The following is a 25300-nucleotide window of genomic DNA, read 5'->3' as shown; positions in this document are numbered from 1 at the left end:
CTGAGGGGAGCAGCGGGCGAGACAGGAGAGGTCTGCCGCGCCATGTGGGGTTCTCGCAGGCCGGCCGGGATCGAACAGGCGCTGCAGAGGCTGCGGACAGCTTCACAATGCTGCGCTCAACCACCTGTGCCACCAGGGGAGGCCCCTAAAAAATGTTTTAACAAAACAACAAACAACTATCTATCTTTTAAAAAACCCTCAGCTGAATATTTGTATTTGATTTTGAATTATGTCAAGCCATTAGTACTTATGCTGTTTCTGCCTCAACCTTCCATAATTATCTCACTGGAGCCCCCACACTGGCCCACACAAAGGAACTGGAGGCAGCCTATATATTTTTAAATGCACAGTTTGTTTTTGTTTCCTGATTAAGGACAGAAACCAAAGTAAAAGCAATTAGCACCATCAAACTAGTTCCTTCTCTAGGAATCAATGAGTTCCTAAATCACTCAGTGGTTTTTCCCTCTCCAAAAACGAATAATAATGCCAAATTTGCTGGTTTGTGAAAAGGATTAATTAGGTCACAATTGTAATGATAATAATTGCCTTGCAAGCTTTAAGTAAAGGTGCTATTTCTAGAATTTCGCCATTCAGTTCAGGAAATAAATACCAGATTTCACAATAACAAAGTATTTTCCCTTGGTAATTAATAAGTAATTTGTGGGTAAAATTTGGAGATGCAAATAAAGTTAAATGAGCCAGGATTTGAAATCTAATTTGTTTCCTTCATCACATGCCTCCTTTCTCTCCTCTCTCTAAACAAAGCACACCTCTACTTTTGATCATGGTGTTCTTCAAGGTTTATTTCTGGATTATTAGTTTATCTGTAACTCACTTTATTATCAGTAGATCTCACTAGGAAAATGACCTCACATTCTCAAAAATCCTCAAGTCCATTTTGGAGCTTCTACATTATCTTTGGTTCAGTGTCTCTTGTCTGAAACGTAGCCCTACTCACACATACCAACAACTGCAAGATAACCTGTCTGGAACAAAGTATCATTGAACACCAAATTCTTTTTCCATCTTAAATTCTCTTTTTGAAAGTGCTCCTATTTCCTCCTTTTCCCCAGACTAGAAGCATGGATAATTTTCATCCAAGTAGTTAATATGTTCCTTTTGTGTAAGCCAGACATTTTAGTCTATTGCCAAGTCCTGCCACTTCAATAATCTGTTTTTCACTACTAGTCAATGAGTGTCCCTCAGGAGCAGGGACAGGTCTTGGCTTAACAAATGTTTGCTGAATAAACGAATGATTGAATGATTGGATAATCTTTCTTGTTCCCCAACATCCTTATTCTCACTGCTAAGCTTGAGTTCACATTGACACTGAAGGTTGGACACTGAGTAGCTCCTGCCACTCTCCTTCCACGCATCAGTCAATCAAGTTCTTTGGGGGCTGCTTGGGACACCTTACATTAAGATGCACTTTTTATTACTTTGCCATTATATTTCACACATTTTTCAGACTATTTCACACCCCTCCTCAGAAACTTATAGTTTCTTCCCAAATTAAATGAGAACTTTGAGTTGCAAAAGATTTCATTAAGTGGGTTTTCTCTTTTCCAGATGTTTCATCGCTAATTAAATTTGAAAAAATTCTGTTTTAGTCCATTAAATTTTCCCCATGGTAACTAAATGTGACTCCTCTTCTCCCATACCTGGACCTTTTGTATGTACTGTTTACGCTCTGTCTCTGAGTAAATACCTGTCTCCAGAATGACTGGATATGTACTTTCCTGGCATCTAGAAACAGTAACAACTAATCAGCTGATCAGTACTCATAGACGTTTCTGTGTGTTAAACTTTATCTGCACTTAAAAATTTGACAGTTTAGGATACATGATAAAGTGGACTGGTCCAAATCCCTTTTACTATCCATGTGGAACTAATTACCTAATATCGTGAGACCGCCATTTTCTCATCTGCAAAATAGGGGTGATAATAATTACCTCATAGTGTTGCAAAGAGGATTCATGTCAAGCAGTTGGCTCAGGGGTAGGAAATGGTAAATTTGATATATGGTGCTATTATAATTACTACTAGATTAAGAGTATAAACCTCAATTTGAGGTCTTTTGCTTTACAAAACAGACCTAGTTTTTGTACAAAAGAGACTTATTTCTCCTATAAATCAACTATCCTATATAGTCTTCCAAGTCTTAGGAAATGAAATTCTTTTCACTTTTAACTACATTTTTCCTTCCCTTTGAATAAATTAGGTAACTTCAAGTTTATTTCACCTTAAATATTATTTTTTTAAGTGGAAATTGCTTTCTAGTATCCTAAGAAGTGGAGTTAAGTACCTGACTACATCTGCACTGACTCATTATACAAGCTGTCTTATGTTTCTCTCATCAATAAAAATCACAAAGCTCTGTTCCAATTTGAGAGTTAGCTGATGCATGCAAAGAAATTCAATCACTATATATGCATGCACTCTAATGACAAAATAAGTAGCCGAATTCAAAAGGGAAAAGGATGACATATTCCATTTTAACTATGGAAAATATCTTTACACTCTATTATCGGGTACCTCAGGGAGAAAAAGCATGTACTTTTTGAAACATAAGAAAAATGACACTTTGGAGGGCCTACAGTATGAGAACATGCTATCAAAAAATCATTCTGTCTTCTGGGAAGAATCTTAAGTAGCAGAGTTTGGGGCTAGACCACAGATGTTTGGTTTAACAGTTCAGTTGAGGATGGTAGGTCATCTCAGAAAATTATAAAATGCCTCTGCTGAGCTAGTTACAGTAAGATTCCACCTACATATGCACTACTTAAGTATCTTCCTACATACTTGAGCCTAAGTGACCTGTCAGCAGAGGGTGTCTGTGACAGTTATAAGAAAATGGCCTTACTTGCTTAGACCTGTGCGTGGGTGTTGAACATGGCACTTTAAACATAAATTTATGAGGTGCAAACTTTTAATGCAAAGATGACTCACAAGGTTTCAGAATGTGTAAACATGAAGCACAATCTAACTTATACCGTCATTGGTGCTCACCCACAGCAAAACTAGCCTGGGTTGATTACCAAATTGTTTGAACTACCTGGAAATTTGCAAAATTTGCCACTCTTATTAAATTGATGAGAAGAAATCTTGGGCTGATTTTTGTGTTTGTGTGGTACTACCATCTTGAACCAGGGTTACTGCATAATTAAGTTATACTTTGCAACATTGTTTGATGGTAACATTCAAATTAACTCTTATTTCTCTTAGTCTGTGAAGAAGTCAATGCTTTTAAGTCACAGTGAAAAACTTTAAAAGAGATGGCAACTGTGTAACAAAGTAAAAATTAAACAAAGGCAATTTCTCACTGAAGTTTCTGTAATCAGGCAATTAAGAATAAAGTGGAAAACGGATAACCAAATATTTCATATGGATGTTGAAATCAAACTAGTATTTTACGTGATTCATTTCCAATGTTCCTTGTTCCAGTTGCTACAAAAATGTCCTAAGAAATTTCTTTAATTGAAGATTAACTGGTAAAGACTAACCCTTTAATTATTGGATTATTTTAAAGTAAATGATTTGTCAGAAGAATAACCTTGGGAATGGTAACCATGTAAACATGATCAGGAGACCCAGAATTCCATAGCATATTAATATTTAAGAATTTCTGTGGCCCTAAAAGACAGGAAGAATGTGAAAGAATAAAGGAGTGTAATTAACCATTTTTGTAAATGGAACCTATCATTTACTCATAATTCCTTAAAGGTGGTTATTAAAATTTGCTAAACTTAATATTTTTAATTTAAATATGGTGTATTTCTGGATTATAACTTTAATAAATCATGAACTTGAAAAAGTTCTGAATAGCTTTTTTTGGCAAAAAAAAAAATCTTCAGTGTTCAAAATTTTTTTCATAGGTTAGTACAAACCGAAGCTGGCCAGAGGTGTTAACACTTTATTGCATACTCAAAAAGAAAAACCCTAGCCCAAATGCTTAACTTTTGATCACTTCTATAAAAATTAGGATCACCTTAGAGGGTCAGTAGGGAAAGTTAATGGTAAGGTTTTTGAGATTAAACATATTTGCAATAAAAATACATTTCCAGACATTGGATCATTCTTTTATTAACTTTGGAGATCCACTTGGGAATCTCACTTATGAAGACACCCACAGATTATAAACAATAAAAAAGCTTAGATTCCCTGAATCACCACCCATGCACAGTTGGACCATAAGATGATTTTAAACAGCAACTTCAGTCATATGCTTCGAGTTGCTACAAACACAAAAGTTTCCTCAACTTTAACTTCAGCTATTTACTAACTGAATTCATTTTCTGTAAAAGACCTAGTTTCATTAAACTTTGGTTATTTTTCTTGTGAAGATTGAGTGTAGTATTACGTGAAGTAACAAGCAAAATGGGTATTGTGCCAATAATACATTCAATTTTTTGAGTAGCCAACTGAGCAGACCATGTTAGGAAATTCCTCCCATGCTTATTTAAGTTGAAGTCTTAAGTATGGTCATCTATACTTGTATACAAGGTGCTGGAAATCTCAGAATCACCAAATCCTAAAGCTTTCTTACCCAAGTGATTTTAGTAACAGCAAAAATCACATCCCCCAACGTACCTCCCCCCACCCAAAGGTTCAATGGAACTATTAAATGAATTATAATGCTGGCAAGTAGATCTGATACTCAGCTTCAGAATAAAATTGCAATTAAAAAAAAAGTGGCCTCATCACTATAGCTTTATATCACATCGCATCTGTTAACTGTTCCAGTTCTGGTTGATCTAAAACGCATCAAATGGCTTTCTTTCATGCATAAACTGCTTACTAACATAATGGTACTGAACACACAACTCATTCCCAGTAACACACTAAACTTTGTATTTTATCTGAGTGATATCAGTTTCCAGTCAGTTGGGTTCTGAGTTCCCAAAGGGCAAGATTACAGTTCCTATTTCTTCTGTGGTCTTCACCCCAGCACCCAGCACAGAGCTGTGCAAGGTAAAGCTCTTCATCAATTCAAACTTCGCCCACAAAGCTTCATTGATTTTTACCATACATTAACACAATTTCAGATAATTAGCTTGTAATACTTAGAACAAGTCACATTAACTTTACAATTACTAGTGTTTCATAAAACCCTAATGCCCCCCTCCTTCTTAATTTAGTTGGTTAGATATGGTGGGTAGATTTTAAACATCTTGAAACTTTTCATAAGAAAAATAATGTAACCCAAACTTCTTCTCAGACAAAACAAAATCAACTGAGCACCTTATCTGCCTGCCAAATAACTTTCTAGAAATGAAGGTAGCTGATGGTAGTGTTAAGTTTTGACATAAGACTCTGGACCCTGACACCCAAGTCCAATTCAGACACAGAGGGGAGGCAGAGTAGGCTAGTGTTACCTACTGTGGAAAGTGTTATGCAGAAAGTTCTATAAACATAAATGTGTGAGGCACAGAAAATCTTTTATTGCCACAGAAAGCAAGTGTACTCGTCCCACCTCACCAACAGCTTAAAGAATCACAGAAACGCAGACTTCACATAATAAAGTACAACACAGACTTGGGGAGAATGGTCCCTTGGACTATATTGGCTGTAATACTGAGGTAACCAATTGACCTTGTTCAGTGAAAATACCTCTAACACAATGAAAAAAATCAACTAGTTATAACATCCAATCATATATACAATTCAAATAAAAATATATATTATTTGCTTCAATGTATAGCAAGTTTAATACATTAGTGTTTACAAAATAAAAACTGTATTCTACTGAAATTTTTCTTGTGCTTTCTTTCCCCCATCACTAAGTTTGAAAGACCAGAAAAGTATGATACCTAAGGAAACTTATTTATGGATTTAAAGATGCAGTTTGTGGGGTCATGAAAGATGGATAAATATTAATTGGCAGATTACCATATCTTTAAAAACTGTTGCTTCTTAAAATCTACAAACTTGAACTGTAAGACACAATTTAAAAAAACCCACAAAATTTCTCAAAATAGATTAGAATACAAGAAACGTTTCATGAAACTACTGATATACTAACCAGTTCTATGGCTAATATTAAAAACTGAACAATCTATTTAAATCGTACTCATACTATTTCTACACACAGTGAACAAAACAACCACAATAAACAACCTCAAACAAGCAACAACGTTGCAAGGTCCATAAAAAGCTTCTTCAGTGGGCAAAACACTATAATACAATTAAAACATTTAATTTAGGAAGGGGAAAAGCCTTTTAATAGTATAAAAGTTGTTTACTGATGTTTCTACTGTAAAGCTATTCTACAAATCAAAATGAAAAAGCAATTATATAAGTGACAGTGATCAGAGACTACAGTGCAGACATTTCATCTAGTATTTGGCTGATGAATTGTAGTATAATAGGTTTGACTTAATATTTTTACAGTTATAAACTAGAGCAGAACTGAACACAAACAAAAAACCCCCCTCATTTTCCAAGTCAATATGCTGTTCCTGGCAATATCTGGGTTTAAATTAATCTGGAGAAAAGTAGGTAAAGGTCTCAAATATCTTCTCCAACAGCAAAAATGTATGTTGACAGAAGTAGTATTTGCTTTTTTTTCTCCACTGTGAATTCCCATGTAAAATTCTTGTAAACAAGTACATTTCTAACATTTAAGCACACCCTCATTTATATGCACGCAGGCTATGATTAAATAGGGGGAATTAAAAACATACTTTCAAGTTAACATGAATTCCAAAAAAAAAAAAAAAAAAACCTGCATTCACAAATCTGGAAGGTGTACAAAAATTAAATTGTAAAATAAATAATGACTACAGGTGTGAACTAAACCGCCACAGAAATATGCCTACAAATGTGGATGTAGTGATTGTCCACACTTGCGATGGTTCAGGTGGGAAGATATTCCCCAGGGAGAACTATTTAGTTCTCTGACTCCAGTACGTGGAGAGGAATTTCTGGATATAAAATGGTTCTTACTCTATTAAATATTATAGCCTTTTTTAACAGTCACCATCCTTATCACATTTAGGGTTAACTTACTATGTCTTAACCTATTTAACACATTCTGAAGTAGCAATGTTAAAGTCAAAACTTTTACACATCAATCCATTTGTTTCAAGTTCTCTGTCCACGTAATATTTTCCTTGTTTTGTTACTTTTGCGGAGCTATCCTACAACAACCCATATCAACAGCAGCAGAGATCTTCTGCTCTATTGCTCATCTTTTTAACTTTACTCCACTATTTAATTGTGTAAATGTCTTCACTGATTAAGTCAGTAAAAACATTTTACTATTAAAAAAGACACATTTCCTATAAATTCAGTTTTATCAAATATCAAATCCACATTTTCCTTGGTATAAATTGAGTTATTTGCTATTCATTTTTCCAGTCATTGCAACCTTGCCGATAACTACATTACTTAAACTTTCTTTTTTATGACTGCAAAGATTCTAAACGCTGACGTATATTCACGCTAAATACAGGAAAGTAGACAACAAAATTTCAAGTAAAATAAATTGTATCTGCGTCTGGACCAAACAGGTCTCAACATCGAGCTTTTAACTTCTATAAATTACACAAATACATTGTACATTCTTAAATAATGAATGCTTACAATATTAATTTGTAAGCCTTTCCACATGGAACGATTTACACAGGAATGTGAATGGATCAATATTTCTGTTATAGATTGCAACAATCTCTCACTCTTCTATTTTGTGGCTGCTGTTTTGTTTTCCTGGTTTCCACAGATTATTTTATCAGTCCTTACGCTTTGGCTATGAAATCTGTTTGAGCTGAATGAGGCAACATTGGTTATTAAGGCTTATATCTATGATGGAGCATTATCCTTAAATCTGATGCCATTTCCAGAGAATAGTGGGCGAATAACAGCTATCTTGAATCTTCAGGCTCTGTTTTGATGACTTTCTTTTCCAAAGTAAAAGCTGAGTGAGGGTAGTCTTTTAAAATGCCAAGGCTCTCTGCATAAAATGGAAACACAAATTGTATTACTATTTAAATCAATGATTTACAAAAAAAGAAACTCACTTATAAAACTCCCATACTCCACAACTAACAGTACTAATTACTCACAATTCTATAATTCCATATAAAGATTTTATATTCAAGTTATGATTAAGAGCCTGGATTATGGATTTAAATTCCATCTCTGCCAGTTACCACCTGTATTCATCTGCGGGTAAGTTACAGCCCTCTCAAAACCTTTAGTGTCTTCAACTAAAGTGGACATAGTATCACATATGGGGTGAAAGTTAAATCATGAAATGCATGTGAACTACTTTGCATATAAAGTAGTGTTTAATGTTTGGTCCAACAAAATATAAAATATAAAATATATACAAAATATGAAACAAAACTGGAGCTTTATCTACACAGAATTACTGCCTAAAATACTATCAATAAAGAAATAGAAAAACATCTTCCATGTTTTTCCAGGTAAAACATGGAACTATTTTAAAGGTTTCTCCAGTCATTAAATATTAATGTGGGAGAAACAGGTATGAAAAAATGAAGACTTTACTTTCATTGGAAATCATCCCTTGGAATTACATGTGTAGTTATTTTAACCTCACAAACACTGCAGAATGACAAGAAAATGCAATGATTATATGAAATACTAGTACTGGAGGACACACACACAACACGTGCATTTGTTTGCAGGTGCACACACACACACACTTTGAAAAGGATTTTAGAAAGGTAATTGATACTACTTGTCTAAAATTAGGCAGTTCAATCTATGAATTCACCCTCTTTATATAGAAGTGGGATTTTAAATTCTGCTTAGGAAAATTAATAACTACTATTTATTTTCGTTTATCAGTTGTCCTACATTCACACATGTCAACTTGTTTAATCTTCATAACTACCAACTACTATATAATTTAGAAATTTCTATTTTACAGATGAAGATGAAGCAAATGAGCATTGAGGCAGTTAAGTAACTCAGTCAAATTTCAGTGCTGAGATCTGGGCCCAATTTTGTGCTGCATGGAATCTATATTATTTCTATGCAATTTAGAAAAAGAAAAGAAAAAAGGGACTCTCAGGATTTCCTCTGTTCTACATACAATCCTACTTCAACTACACTACTATGTAACTGAGCTACAAAGTGTGGTCCCATGATGGAACACAAATGACCAATGTACTTCATTTATAGAGCTTTTCAAAGGACTATCAATTCTGTGAACTGATAGAAAATGCTGGGTTTATTATCAAAATAGTTTAAAAAAAAAAAAAAAAAAACAACCAAACACCAAAACCCTTTTTCATGTTGTAGAAAATGTGACCAGGATGTGATCTTTAGTACAATTTCCCAGCCTCTCTTTGGTATTTTTAAAGTGGCTAGAATTATGTATACAATAGCATACTAAGTCAAGGCACAGCATATTTCGGACTTTGGCCTTTTTAGCATCTTCTAGTAGAAGCATGAAACTGAAAGACACAAACTGTCTTGATAACTCTTTGTAATTCACTCTTTATAAATAAAAAGTATAAAATCAGATTTAATTCTAATACTTGTAAAACTACTTTTCTCACAGACTTAGAATATTTCTGGTCTCAGTTTTCTCATCTATAAAATTAGTGACTTGGTCAAGTGATTACCAGAGTTTCTTCAAATCAAAGACTAAAAGATACTAAGACTATTGTTGCTGTGGAGCATTATCCTTAAATATGATGCCATTTCCAGGGGAGAATCACCAGGCTCTGTTTTAGTGACTTTCTTAGTCATGTAATGGTGCTTATCTCATAGTTTGTCTAATTCATTTTACTTGAGTAAAAACATAAACATCTAACTATAATAAGGGACAGCTTCTCCTTTTGTGGAGTTCAGTTTATTTGCGAAATATTAGTACCATCCTCAAAATGCACACGCATAAAGAGTTTAGATTTTGGTATGTGACATTTTCATAGCATGAGGGCAAACATGTAACCCATCAATTTCAAATTATGAAGGCCAGAAAAAAGCAATTATACAAGTCAAACTAGATAATTTTGTTTAAAATTTTTTGTAAAAGCCACCATTTTGGGCAAGTTAATCGAAATAATCTCAACCTTCACAAGTTTTTCCTGTCAGTTCTCTGGAATATCATGTTCTCAAAATGCCTGGTTATTATTAGACCAATCTAGCATTTCCAAGGGGAGAAAAACTGACTAGTAACATTGTTGGTACAGAATTTTCTTTTTCTTGGGGGCAGAGGGGCTGTGGGGAGGCAAGAGAAGAAAATTTAAAGATACTTTATTCAAGTGTCACTCTCTTATCCTATCCTACATCCTCACCTGATGAGTGGGACTTTGCCTCACTGGAGTACAGTCTATTCAGCTCCCCATCTACCACAAAATGATGGGGTTGTCTGTTCTGTAAGTTAGACATTCGGAGATTCAAAGGTCTTTCTCCTAATGAAAAGGAAAAATAAAACCAAATATGAACAACATTAAAAACACCCATGTTTTCTCTCAAAATAAATTTTCATACACTGTCTAATCATTCCTTACAAAGGAGTGATGAGGATAAATACACATTGAATAATTTAAATGATGGTTGGAAAATATTTTTTTTTTTATTATTTTAATTTAGGAGGAAATTCTTCCAGGACATTTTTTAAAGAGCTAAACATGAATTAAACAAAAGACGGAGTTTCCAGTAAGCTCTCCAACTTTGGCATATAATACAGGCCCCTCTGTAAGGCTTTCTTACTAGTGCAACCATTTCCCCAAGGCATGTCATTAACCACATAATAACAAACACTAGAGAGACAAAGATGGCTTCAAGTCAAATGCCTATTATTTAAAAACAACAAGCAAAAAAATCCTCTGACAATTCCATGGAAAAATAGAGTTAGCACAGATATGGGGAAAAACTGCTTTATATACCAAACTATATTCTGCCATAGACATAAATCCACCTCACTTAGTAGACTGCTGCCCCACACTAAATTATTCTGGTGTCAAAACTTAGAGACTCATCAAATCTTTCGTTAATGCCTTTGATTGAGTCTGAACTGTTAAGCATGAGTGGAGGAGTTAAACAAGACCTCAATTAGAAAGTGTCTATAAATATTTTAGAAAAAAGAGATGTTGTTTCTTTTAAAATTTTAAAAAGTTTAAGAGAAAAAATTTCTAAGTATACATCACAAAATGTTTTCATAGAGACTGTAGGCCAATGTAAACCCTGAAAGAAGTCAAAACTTTTTTGAGTCTCTCCATTCTTAAATTGTCTCCTCAAATCGCTATTCTGTCATAATACTTCAGAAGCAGTTACCATATTCTCTTAGGAACCAAATGTTACAAATTTCACATACAAATCTGTTTTTGAAGTCTAAAAAAATATGCAATGTTGATCTGTAGCTTTCAGTGGAGGAGGGGGGTATGGAGAAGGAAAGCTGTTGGGGTGAGGGTCACTACAATGGACTTTGGTGGAAGACCACTGGCATTTCAGTGGTGGGAGTGCTATGGTGACTACAATGTAGGGGGGAAATCCTAGACTGTCAAAACACTAGCAAGGATGTAAAACAGTATTTCCCATGGAATCCATTCCTTTGGGGAAAATGACCTGTACTATTTCCATCTCCCATTCCTAGCGAGCCTTTACAGAAGGCATGCCAATAACAGGCACCAGCTACTGTTTAGGAGTAACAAGGTTAAAAGAAAAGTTTCTCAAATTAAATCTGCAGGATGAATTCTTTCCTTAGAAAAAAAGTATAATTTGAAAATTAATTTTGATAGGGAACTTATGAAATAATCTCTACAAAATATGAGATTTAAAAATCAGTTTTTTTTTTTCTCTTTGAAGTACACATAGTAGTAGGCTGAGAAGATGCAGTCATTGTAAAGATATGTACCTTGACCATCAGAGTTATCAGAAGTCAAGCCATTAGGGCTGTGCTCTTCCGAGCTCTGCCTGTAAAGTCCTGCAGACAGTCTTCTTTCAGCATGCTGCAGTCTCTCATAACCAGTTTGGGTGCAAAGGAACTCCATCTGCTTTGCCATCACCTTTTCAGGCTGCTAGTAAGTAAAGCAAAAATAAAATCAGTAACTAAAATATTCTAGATTTTTTAATGGTTTAAAGATGCCAATTTCAGACTCCAGCAATATATTTAGTATTCATTAAAATTAGTTCACACTTCATGTGTTATACACGTTCCATAAATATGCATAGATGTCTATATCATCATGTTAAAACAAAAAATGCTGGATTTTATACAAAAGAAAAAACCATTCTGTTTCATCCTATGAAGAGTATTTAATTTCAGCTCAAAAGCAAAATAACCTTTGTTTTCCAAGGTACTGAGTGCTTTAAAAGACTTTTTTTTTTTAAAAAAGGAACCTCAGAGCAACAGCAACATCTGCTATAAAGTGCTTCTAGCACATAGGGTGAAATCTTGGCATTTTTATTTTAGGATTTGGCACTACACAGACTCTGATATGATGACAGTATGTTTGGGGGAGAAAAGGTGTAAAACGGCTGTCTAGAAGAACAAGACAAACACACCTCCCACTAAAACTAAACAATGCAAATTATGCAGAAAAACATCAGTGCCAAGGAGGATCTTCACCTTCATCACGAAATGAAACTGCAGTATTTGCCAACCAATCATAAAAAGACATGTTTTAAAATACACAATTAGTTGGCTGACATATTCATTTATCACTGCATGTGTTTTTAAATCCCATCTTTATGCACTGCTCTACATTACTTATATGGATATTCAAAGCAGTGTATTTGTGTTATTTTGCCAAGGAGATAATAGTCAGAATGCAGATATGAATCACTACCATGCTATATAAAAGAGTAGTATAAGAAATTCATTACAAGAAATTCTGATTCACAATAGTAAATATCAATATGTGAAATTAACTCATAGAATAGAATATAAGCTTAATTTTCTGAATAAACTACACCAGAACAAAGGAACCATCACGTCAATTCACTTAACTTGTTACTAATTAATTGTTACCATTTCAGAAAGATTTTTGAAGAGTAAATGTAGTCTGTATTCTCTGAACACGATGAAACAAAAGTTGACACTACTAAATTTGACCACAAGCAATCGCTAAGGAGACAATCAACAACATAAAACTTACGGTGCTTTCTTAAAGGTGATGCTTGCAAAAATGATTTTTAAAAATGTTAATTTCAGTGTACACAATTACCTTGATAGCAAAAGTACCTGAATGAAGCTACATAATTTATTTTTCATTATACATGAACTGAAATGATTTAACAACAGTCACAATGCTGACAATTAATATTTTATTGAGAACCAGGACAGTTTTATCTCAGAGTTGTATTACACAGTTATAATCAACATGGCTGTTTTTCTGCTAACAAATTACTTGTTTGAGTTTTCATAATTACAGAATCTGCTTACTTCCTATAAAACTATAAAGAAGAAAGAAGCTGTACTATATCAGACTCTTCTCATAAATAAACCAAATCAAACCAAGTTGTTATTGCTATCTTATTGATATATCTGTGGTTCAGATATTTTTAAAACAACCAGAGATAAATTTAGTTCTTGAATATTTAAAAACTGATGCCAGTTGAAGCAGCCATTTATTTTTAAACCTACAGACATTATGAAATACTAACTGGTTACCTGAGCACTAAGAGCAGCGAGTTCTTCACTCTTAGCTTTAGCCTGCTGGAAGAGAGTTTGCACAGAGTCCTGAAAATCTGGAAACCCATCCTGTTGGTCAAAGAATACGCTTTTACTTAGAGTTTATAAATTAAATAATCACACTACCAAAAAATTAGAAAATAAAGTCAAACACCTTAATTACAATTAAGATTTTAATGTGCATTATTTCCTGTTATGGAAATAATTGTCTTTTATGTCTTTCATTATTGCCTTTTATGGTACAATTACCTTATTTCTATGGTTGAAGCCTCAGTAAAAAGGCTAATGCAGAATTAAAAGATCATACTTCCAGTGTTTTACATTGGAATGCAGACTTCATGATCATTGATAACAGTTATCTAACATTTCATGTAACATTTTATCTAGTGGTTCAACTATTTAACCACTATCTTTTTACTGGATATTTAATTCTTTTCCTTATTTTTGGTATTAAGAAAAAACATTACAAAATATTTTAGTGGAAATACCATTTCCCACAGTGTGGGTTATCCAATACACAGAATCCCAGAAATAAAATAATTGCAAAGGGATGAACACGTTTGTGTCTTTCACATATTTTCCCCAAGGGCCTTTACTGGTTTAGCGATAACGCGTAAGTAAGCAACATGACAGTTACCTTGCCGAAACTGCATGATCTTGTTTTCTTAATTTCATCAATTTATATTTTTGTATTAATATTCAAACAGATTTCAAATTTTGCATATGGTAGCTGTATATACTTATACTTTAATTTTGCAATATCGTCTATGACCATAAGGTTTAGAAAGATATTAGAGATATTTGGTAAGAACTCAAAACTACCCTCTAGATTTTCTAAAGGTTTTATTTTGCTATTTGTTCTTCAAATTTTACTCTCTAACCCATCTAGAATTTATGAATTGTTGTATGTAATGAGGTCAAGATCCAAAGTTAATTTTCTTTAAAGTGCTACCTAATAATCCCAGCTGACTTGTGATTCCTTACATAAAAAATAAAAGTAAGAGAATTCATCTATTAGGGTAGTTGTGAAGACCAAATGAGATAAAGAGGTGCCTTTAGCATCTAATAACTGCTAAATAATAACATCTATATCTGCTAAATTTTTAAATTAAAGAGAGACTATTTGGGATACTCTACTTCCTGGAGAACACTTCAACTTAAATTATTCCCATTTTATAATTTAGATATATTAGTGTTGGGCCTCCCTGGTGGCTCAGCGGGTTGAGCGCCCCGCTGTGAAGCTATCTGCAGTCTCTGCAGTGCGGCTTCTATTCTCAGCCGGCCAGGGAGCAACCCATATGGCACAGCAGACGTCTCCTGCCTCGCCCGCTGCTCCCCTCAGCAGTGTCTTTGGTCCGTCTGCCTGTTCTGCTCCCCACTTTGTCTCTGATGAATTCTCTCACCCTCCCGTGCCTCTGACCTGTATCCCAGTTCTTGTATAAATAAATAAATCTTTAAAAATAGATATATTAGTGCCTATCCACCTATTACTTTTTTTCAAGGTTTATTTTTTCCACCATTTATTACTCCACATGAAGTTGACATCGACAAATATGTTAGATAACCATGATGGTATGGTTTTGGTAACTTTACTAGTGGAGTTACTTTACTAAACTACTAGTGGATTCCTTGCAGAAACTGTCATTACCCTCCAAACATTTCTCCCCTTGTTGATAAGCTCTGTATCTGTAGCACAGGGTGCATCATTAAAAATCAATGTTCTTACAACAGCACAGCAGAAGAAAGATGTAATAACAATGTATTCTACTACTGTGTTTGAAAAAACTGGTTTAAAAATTTTTCTCCATCAGTATCTTTAAAAAAAATTATTTCTCAGGGCCTCCCTGGTCATGCAAGGGGTTAAGTCATAGCACTATGAAGCTATCCACAGCCACTGCAGCACTGCACAAGTTCGATCCCTGGCTGGCCAGGGAGCTAACCCACAAGGTGCAACAGACCTCTCCTGTCTCACCCACTGCTCCCCTCAGCAGTGTATTTCAGTTAATCCACCTAATCTGTTCCCCACTCTGTCTCTGGTGAATCCTCTCACCACCCCCCATACCTCTGGCCAGTACCCAGTTCTTGTATGCATAAACAAACAAATCTTTAAAAAAAATTACTTCTCTACTTTAGATGGCATGTTTTCAAATGCTTCACCTACCAAAATTCATTTCCTAAATAATTTGCTATTTTTTAAATTCAAAGACATGAAATAATTAGTAAAGAGCAAACAAAATTGACAACTTAGTCTTATGTAGCTTTATGGTGAGTTAATATACAATGGGCACTTTTAAAGTAGTGAAACTGACCACCTTCCTAGGTTCTTACAAGACTGAGGACCCTGGGCTTAGAGAAATGCATGGAATATAACCATTAAGGGAACTACAATGAGTTTTATACAAGCATATACAATCTAAATCTGAATAAAGTGTTATTTTTCTTAGTCTTTCCATTTTTCTTTTAAGTGTTTAGCCCAAAAAGCCCAATGTTCTCTTTAGCAAACTCTCCTTTTAAGTTCTAGTTCAATGAGGTAAGCTAGTAGATGACTTAGAAAACAACAGTATAAGCAGCTATCATTTTGCAGGTATCTACAATATACCAGTTCCTGACAATGCTTGATAGTTTATGTAAATTACCTCATTTAATTCCCATAACAAACCACCCTGATTTTCCCTCATTTTATAACTACAGACACTGGCCTCTAAGTCTATGCTCAAACCATAAAACCCTAGCATTACTGCTACCTTAATACAATTCAACAGAAAATAGAAGCATTTTTCTTATAGCTCTGTTTTTCTTTTTCATGAAGATTTATTTACTTATGCATACAAGAACTGGGGTATAGGCCAGAGGTGTGAAGGGTGAGAGGATTCATCAGAGACAGAGTAGGGAACAGAACAGTCAGATTGACTGAATACACTGCTGAAGAGAGCAGTGGGCAAGTCAGGAGAGGTCTGCTGTGCCATGTGGGTCTCTTCTCTGGCTGGGGATAGAACTCGTGCTGCAGTGGCTGCTGATAGCTTCACAGGTTGTATCCTAACCCCTTGCGCCACCAGGGTGGCCCCCAGCTCTGTTTTTCTTAAGCTGATCTGACTTCAACTCTGTGATTTGAGCTAAGTTCACAATTCACTTCTACTATTAATTTGCTGTGATACTGGACAGACTATTTTATCTCTCTTTTTCCTACTCTGTAAAACAGGCATGACAACAGTTCCCAGCTAACTTTAGAACCATTCCAAGGAAGCAAGAAATTCATGAGAAACACTAAACACAGTGCTTGGCACACAGAAATTCCCCAATAAATGTTCATTATTAAGCTTGCCCAAAAGCCACTAGATTTAATCAGAGTAAAACAGATAAATGCTGTAGGTGACTTACTTATTTCTATGATTGGAAGAATAAAATAAACCTTACAGATATTTACAAAGTATCTTAGCAAACGAGTAAACTAGACATTTAGATTAAAACCAGCAAGAGAATACTGACTATAGTGGTGGGGAAATGAAGAACAATGGAAATCGGGAAACAAAAATACCTTGTTCGCCTAACAGGTACTACACTTTATAGCCAATACATAATTAAGGAAACAATGAGTATCCTGCCTTCCTAACAAATGCAGTCTAGAGAGGTAAATGGACAAAGAGATCCAGAGCACAGCAGAGAACATGACATTAAGAAAACTTCCCAAAGAGTACACTGAGACTTGAAATAAGGGTTCTCCATGGAAAGAGAGGAGCTTATATAAAGGCCTAGAGGCAAAAATAAGATATACTTGAGAGGTTGGAAAGTAATGTAGCTAACATAGGAAATTTATTGAGAAAGAGGAGTGTTAAGAAAAGAATACACAGGACCAGATCCTGTGAGGACTTAGAAATCAGATTAAGAATTTAAGATTTTATCTTAAATACAAAGAGAAGCCACTGAAGGTTTTAGGGAAGAGGCTAATAAATCAGATCTGCATTTTACAGAAAGCCCAGTCTGAATGCAATGGAGATAATATGTTGGGGGGCAAGGTTCAAAGTTGGTCTCAGTGACATGGTTAGAAAGCTATGGTGAAGGCAGAAAACAGTGGCCTGGCCCTGGACAGCAGCAGATACCAAAGAAATACATGAATTCTTGAGCTATGGCTTTGGCAACAGGGAATTTGGTGATAACAGTCACTAAAACAAGGAATCAGGACCAAGAGGTCTGAGGAGGGAGTAGAAAGCTGATGAATTTAGTTGGAGACATTTCCAGACAGACCTGGTGGTGAGATGTCCGTGTTGATAAGCTCAGTACACAGGTACTCAGATTCTGGAGCCTAGGGCAAGATCAGGGCTGAAGAACCAGACTGGAGAGTTCCAATTCATCAACAAGCCTTGAATCCAGTGTGCCCATCTGGAACCTCCAGTATCTCAATATAGTTTTTGAAGGGGATTACCAAAGGAGAAAGTGGGGATCTAATATTCTCATTTTCAGAAGTAGATGTGAGGTCTCAGACAGGAAAGTTAACCTCATTATTTCTAGAGTTGCCAATTTTTAAGGGCGATGAAACCATTTCCTTTACCTGTCCTAATGGAGATCTCTGAGTGTTAAATGAAGGAACGCAAATGATAAATCTTGGGGAAAAAACACTTTGCTATACAAATAAATGGTGCCACCATTGTCAGGATTACTTAACTATGAAAATATTGAAAAGCTGGAAGGTAAAGTTTCAAACTCTGCATGTGAAAGTTTCTGGAATATGGACACTGCTTCATCATTAATGAGAAATAAAAGCACACAATAAGTAATAAATCACAATATCTAAGTAACCAGTGGTCTCTGCATCTGGTTATACTAGTCATTATGATTTTCTCTCATAGTCTTTGACAGCTCACCCTGGATGAAAAGCTGCAGGACTGGGCAGCTATCACTTCGTGACATAGAAAGTGGGTTCGAGGTACCCAAAATATGTGACTGAGAAATAAGAGTGAGAACATTCCCAAGAAGCTGCTTTCTTCCACATTATGTTTGGTGCAGGACCTTTGTATATGTCTCTCAAGGTTTTTTCCTAGGAACCAGCTGTACCATGCTATGAGCAATTTATCTTCATGTCATATTCTTGGCTGCTGTCATTAATCACAGTGTTTCCTAACTGGTTTGACTCTGGATCTGAGCACTAAGAAAATAAAAGATTTAGGGTAGAATGCTATTCATGACCTAATTACTCTTCTCCCATTGGTATCCACCCCAGTAACTCTTCATCCTTTCTGCCAAGTATCAGCTAGCTGCTTCAAGCCACAGCTTAGCCCTTTAAAATGGTTTGCTCCAGCAGATGTTGTCAGCTGCACATGTGCATTTTCCTTTTCTCTACTCACACTTTCTATATGAATAGCAGATTGTAAAGCTTCTGTTTTTCTGATCCAAGGGGAAAAGTCTACATCAAATTAAACCAGCTTTCTTTTCAACAAGCTTAGTAACAGCGTGGGAGGATATTCTGACCCTCTTCCCTCCCCGCTCCTCAATCTCTCACTCCCACCCTGTTGGAACTGCTAGCAGATGTTTCCTTGTAAGTCTTTTCTTCTTCAAGCCCCAATTCTCTGACGTTCTGGTCTCTATTAACAAACTTCATTTCTTTCATCCAGTTATTTCTGATTGCTTTGCACTCCCAGCCCACACAGGATCAAGAATGCTGTCACCTCCCATCTCTTTGCTAGTCTCCAGCCATTTAAGTGAACAAAGAAAACTTACAGATGAGACATGAATAGGTAACAGTCCACAAAGTTACCATCACAGTTGTGGTGGCTGTTTCACCTAGCCTTCCTCTCTATTAAAATATAACACTAGAGGTAATGGCAGGGTTTGTTTTGGAACATGATAATGTTCTTAATCAAAATGAAAGCATATCAGTTGAATCCAGTTAAAACTAATGTTTAAAAAAATTGAGGGGATGACAAGAGTGACAGCGACTTTGGCTCTTGATTGTTCATTTCCTTTACCTAGCTGTCAAACTGTCTCGAAAACTTTCTCACAGGTAGAGTACAAGAAAGTCAGGCTTATTTTTAAAACTTACTCTTTATCTCCCCAACAGATTTTCCTCATTCTAAGCTATTAGTATATCGAATAATAATGTCTTATATTTAAACATTTTGTAATTTGCCATTCAAAACTTACTGGCTAAACTTCAGTAGATTAGAAAATGACAACTGCCCCTCTCTTCCCCCTTCTACAAAGACACCCAGTCCTGAGGAAGACTTCATACTATACAAGTAGGAGGAAAGGTATAATCCCAGTAGTGTTTTCCATACCTAAGGAGTTTTGTGAATGCTCATTAGCACCAGGATGGGAGTATTGCTTTACGTTTAGGAGTCAGACATAGACCTTAGGCCCCAGCTTTGTTAATAGATAGCAATGTGGCAACTTGGACAAGTTTACTGAGTCTGGCTGGGTTTCTCCTTGGCTGTAAAATCATAAAGCCTACATAAAGAATAAACAAGAAAGTTTATAATAATGAATTTCAAATATATAGGAGGGATAGGCACATTATAGATGCAATAATAAGGAGTTCTTACAAATGCCATAAAGCTAGATTTGGGGGGGGGGTGTCTCTGATAAAAAGCAAAAGTGAAAATAAACATAATCCATTTTCATTTTAGTTAAGTCTTTATATTCTTGGTGTACAAATATTCACCTAGATTGGGAAATATTTTCCAGACCTCATTTACTATCATACAGGACTGATGAGCTGCTTTCCCTAAAGGTTTCATTCCAATAAATGGGTTTTCCCAAAAGCCTCCCCAAATGATCGGATGTCTTTTTTTAATCTCATATATTCTAAGAATTAAAGAAATAAAGTTTAATGTCGCTGTTGTTTTCATGTTTAATATGCCCTATAGAAAGGAGTGCTATTTAAGGACAACAGATTCTCCTGAGTACTTCAATATAATGTGTATCCTGACTCAAACAAAAAATAACTAAAAAAATAGCTAATGAGTCTTAAGGGGGAACAACTATTGCTGAGTAAGAGCACTGCAGGTTAAAAAAATCAGATAAGGGTTCACCTTTCCCACACACACCAGGAAAATACAGCGTTGAGTAAAAAAGTTTTTAAAAAGCTTTAAAAAAGTACTAGGTTTTATTAGAGAATCCTAATGAACTGATAATGGCACACAAGAAAATGTTTCTTTCCCTTACATGTCTAATTATTTTCATGCCATTTCTATTTTACATACTGGACATTATATTTCATTTAATGTAAAATTATTAAGATAAAAAAAGTAACTTGGCATGATTCCTCATTGGTGTTATCAAAGAGTTGAGGAAAATAAAGATGAAAAGGAGAAGAATAAATGATCTCATTAATTTGGGTCTAGCAATTAGGAATTTACAATGTGCTAAACTCAAATTTATCATTATATTAATTCTAATAGAGAATTAAGAATCACAAAATAAATGATTTAAATGAAATAAGAGAAACAGCATGTTCAAAAAAATTCTAAAATCTTTCTAGTATTACTTATAAAGTTCTTTGTTTCAGTCACATATTCTGGACAAACTGGTCTCACTGTTCTCTAAACATGCCCACTTTTTTCTTGCCCAAGCTAATCTATCTTTGTAATATCTCCCTGCCCACCACCACAATTCCCTACCTTCTGAAATTCTACCTTTCTTTTAAAATCCAATTCAAATGGTAATTCTTCGATAGTTTCCCCTAATCTTATCTAATGCCAGAAACTCTCGCCCTCCTCACAGTCACAAAGGAGACAGATATAAATAGAAGACTAATACTTAATGAAAAGTTTTCATACAGGAGTAGTAACCTTGTACAGCCAATATTAACTACCTCAACATAAGCTTCCAAAACCAAACATTCAGCTCCTGTATCTCAACTTTCACTTAGAATTTATACAAGGATTTATGCCAAAATTGCCCACATATACAGTATTGCATATTTTGCAAAGTATTACACGTGTGTGGGTAGGTATACATGCACGCATAGCAAACACATGCATGCTTTGAAAAGATGCCTGCAATACATAAGTGCTTCAAAAACTATGTGAAACCAAAACAAATTTAATAGCAAACCAACAAAAATTATTAAACTACTGTCCTATTTACTTTTGGGAAACAAAATCAGGAGTATAGAGTTTATAAAATTATTTAAAAAAGCTTGGGGTTGATTAGTCATTTAGTTTCATTTAGGAAGGATTAGGGCTGTTATTCACAGAAAAAGGAAACACTAATTATCTTAATTTTAAATCCAGAAGTGCTCAAATAGTTTTGTGAAATCTAATAAAACAATAAACTAACGATATAGAGCTACAATTCAATTATTTCTAGAGAAATACATTTAATGGACTAGAAGGGTCACATCTAAAGCTATCATCCAACACTCTGAGCTACTGAAAAGAAAATAAGAATACTGTAGTTGGATATAAAAAGCAAATTTGCTTAAATTTCATATTAGGGTCACTGAAAGGTCAAAAAAGACTTGCCAATAGAGTCTAATAAAAATAAAAACTACAGCTTTTTTGTGTGTTGTCCTTAAATAGCACTCCTTTCTATAGGGCATATTAGACATGAAAACAACAGCGATATTAAACTTTATATCTTTAATTCTTAGAATATATGAGATTAAAAAAAAGACACCTGATCATTTGGGGAGGCTTTTGGAAAAACCCATCTCTTGGAATGAAACCTTTAGGGAAAGCAGCTCCTCAGTCCAGAAGATTCATAATCTCAAATTTCATTGTTGAATAGTGACCACTGAAGCTAAACACAAAAAGGAAAACTGGACTTAAATGAGAGAGCACTGTGATCATAATCACATGGAGGGCAACAATGAGAAAGAAATAAGGATGTCAATTCTAGCCTAGTAACTATTTTTCCTGGCCAGTGGGTAGGTTTGTAACCCTCTTTCCTTTAAATCCTCCAATGGCAAATGTCTTCTGAGCAGTTTCTATGATTATCTCCATCCCTTTCAGTGGCAGAATCACTAATAGCTATCTATAAAACATTTTTCAATGTTCTTTTAGATAATTCCAACAAAATTTTTGAGTGGTATCTGAGTTTAACCCATCTTAAACATTAATCCACAGCTAACAGAGGTAAATCTAAGCATATATAAACATACTTTTTAAATTTGTGCCCCTTTTTTTGAACAAAATTCTTCTCTTCTTTGAGAACCATTGCTTTAGGCTGAAGTTTTGAAATGTTAAAGATGCTTATCTATAATCATTCATTATTTCATCAAACACACTTTAAGTGCAAAACTGAATATAAAGCAAATGGGTACATTTGGGGAGCTGACCCACATGGCACAGCAGACCTCTCCTGTCTCGCCCGCTGCTCCCCTCAGCAGTGTATTTCAGTAGATCTGCCTGTTTTGCTCCCCACTCTGTCTCTGGTGAATCCTCTCACCCCCCCATGCCTCTAGCCTATACCCCAGTTCTTGTATGTAGAAATAAATAAATCTTCAAAAAAGAAAAAAAAGAAAGAAAAAAAGAAAGAAAAAGCTCTAGATAGGGAAAGAGTGAGTACAAAGGCACAAATGAGTCTGGCTTTTTCCAGGAAGAGAAAGTTGGTGAGCGAAGCTGAGTCACAGTAAGAATGGGAAATATACTAGCAGACAATGTTAGAGATGCAAGCCATAGTTAGATTATGTAGTGTCTTAGATGCCTCAGGAAAAAGTGTAGATTTTAACCATGTACAGTAGAAAGCTATTGGAAAGATTTAGCCAAGAAAGGGATTTATGTATTTGTAACTTCAGCTTTGATATGAAAGATTATTTCATATAGATAGCACAGGTGCTAAGAATAATTTGATAATGGAAATTTAGGGCAGTCAAACATAGTTTACTGGCTTTAACTGAAAGCATTATGAAATTAAATAATGGGTGGCTAAGAGAGTACCAATCCACACACCCCCATCCAAACAAACAAACAAACAAACAAACAAAACAGAACAAAGAAAGGAGGAACATGGATCAGTAGAATTTCAAATTTCTCCACTGGCAGACTAGCCTTTAAAAATGTGTTCAATCCAAACAAAGCAACAGTAGTAGTTCTGAAGCCATTCTATAGTTCTGGGAGCGCTAATAAAAAGCACATTTTCCTTGCTTAATTCCACTTACCACCTATAGGCCTCAAATCAAGAGTATCTCAACCATAATCCTCTAAAATAGATTTTAATTACAGTAAGGTCTCTGTAATTTCAAGCTAAATTATCATTTCTCTCTTATATTTAATATAAAGTTAATTAAATTTTAGCTCCTCTGAATGTATTTGAGAAGGTGACCAATGACTTAAATAAGATTATAAGAGATATATTTTAATCACTAGAACATTAAAACTGTAAAACAGAATTTACAAATAAACTTTTGATAAAGTGATTGGACATTAATCTCATCATTCTATTAAAAACATTCTTAGTATCCTCAGTTCAAATTACTATAAATAGGTCAAAGCAACAAATTCTATGTATTTAAAAATTCTATAATTCACTTTTTTTTTTTTTTTGACCTTTCTAAAAGTGTTTTTATTTTTTATTTTTTTTTTTTTAAATAAATTTTATTGTTATATTCCCCATACAATTGCAGCCCCCCCATTCTGACCCCAATCCCTCCCCTCCCGCCCCCCTAAAAGTGTCTCTGGTTCATAGTTTTTTGTTGATTTTGATTTTCACTATCTTATAGTTATTCATTTTCCTGGTCCCTTATTTAAGTTTTCTAGATTCCTGCTATGAGTGAGACCATCCGGTATTTTTCTTTTTCTTTTTGGCTTATTTCGCTGAGCATGATCCCTTCCAGCGCCATCCATGTTGCTGCAAATTGCATGTGTTTATCTTTTTTGAATGCTGAGTAATATTCCATGGTATATATGTACCACATCTTCTTGATCCAGTCATCTATTTTTGGGCATTTGGGTTGTTTCCAAAGCTTAGCTATTGTAAACAGTGCTGCTATAAACATAGGGGTGCAGGTGTTCTTTGGAATTGATGTTTCTGTGTCCTTTGGGTAAATACCTAGGAGTGGAATTGCTGGATCATATGGAAGCTCTATGTTTAGTAGGTCCAGAAATCTCCACACAGCTTTCCACAGTGGTTGGACCAGTTTGCACTCCCACCAACAGTGCAGAAGAGTTCCTTTTTCTCCACACCCTCGCCAACATTTGTTGTTGCTAGTTTTTTTAACATGTGCCATTCTCACTGGTGTAAGATGGTATCTCATGGTAGTTTTGATTTGCATTTCCCTGATGACAAGTGATGTTGAACATTTTTTCATATGCCTGTTGGCCATTTGCATTTCCTCTTCAGAGAAGTTTCTTTTAAGCTCTTCTGCCCATTTTTTGACTGGATTATTTTCTTTGTTGTTGTTGAGTCTCATCAGCTCTTTGCAGATTTTTGTGATCAGTCCTTTATCATTAGTGTTGGGTGCAAAAATGTTCTCCCAGTTGGTGGGGTTTCTCTTTGTTTTTGTTATTGTCTCTTTTGCTGTGCAAAAGCTCTTTAATTTGATGTAGTCCCAGCTGTTTATCTTTGCCTTCACTATCACTGCTTTGGGTGATGTGTCTGTAAAGATGTCTTTGATGTGCAAATCACGTAGTGTTTCGCCTATATTTCCTTCTATATATTTTATGGTTTCAGGTCTTATGTCTAGTTCTTTAATCCATTTTGAGTTGATTTTTGTGTATGGTGTGAGGTGGTGGTCAAGCTTCATTCTTTTGCATG

General features: G+C 35.0%; 1 protein-coding gene across 3 annotated transcripts in view; it reads right to left on the bottom strand.

Moving 5' to 3' along the window:
• Positions 1 to 7682: 7682 nt before the first annotated feature.
• The window catches only part of NAB1 (NGFI-A binding protein 1), a gene marked incomplete at its 5' end in the record, with an annotated part of 37115 nt that continues 19497 nt past the window's right edge, over positions 7683 to 25300 (bottom strand). The window contains 4 exons of one of the 3 annotated variants that reach the window (XM_084253207.1): positions 7683 to 7951; positions 10272 to 10388; positions 11834 to 11996; positions 13592 to 13681. In XM_084253207.1, the coding sequence (XP_084109333.1) occupies positions 7863 to 7951; positions 10272 to 10388; positions 11834 to 11996; positions 13592 to 13681 (459 nt within the window). In that variant the 3' untranslated portion in view covers positions 7683 to 7862. The remainder of the gene's footprint in view (positions 7952 to 10271; positions 10389 to 11833; positions 11997 to 13591; positions 13682 to 25300) is intronic. The other 2 variants (XM_084253208.1, XM_084253209.1) reach the window with 2 other exon arrangements.

The sequence above is a fragment of the Talpa europaea genome, assembly GCF_964194135.1.
Source record: "Talpa europaea genome assembly, chromosome: 1".
Classification (NCBI taxonomy): domain Eukaryota; kingdom Metazoa; phylum Chordata; class Mammalia; order Eulipotyphla; family Talpidae; genus Talpa; species Talpa europaea.
The sequence above is the reverse complement of the archived record's forward strand: the minus strand, read 5'-3'. Positions and strand labels throughout refer to the sequence as shown.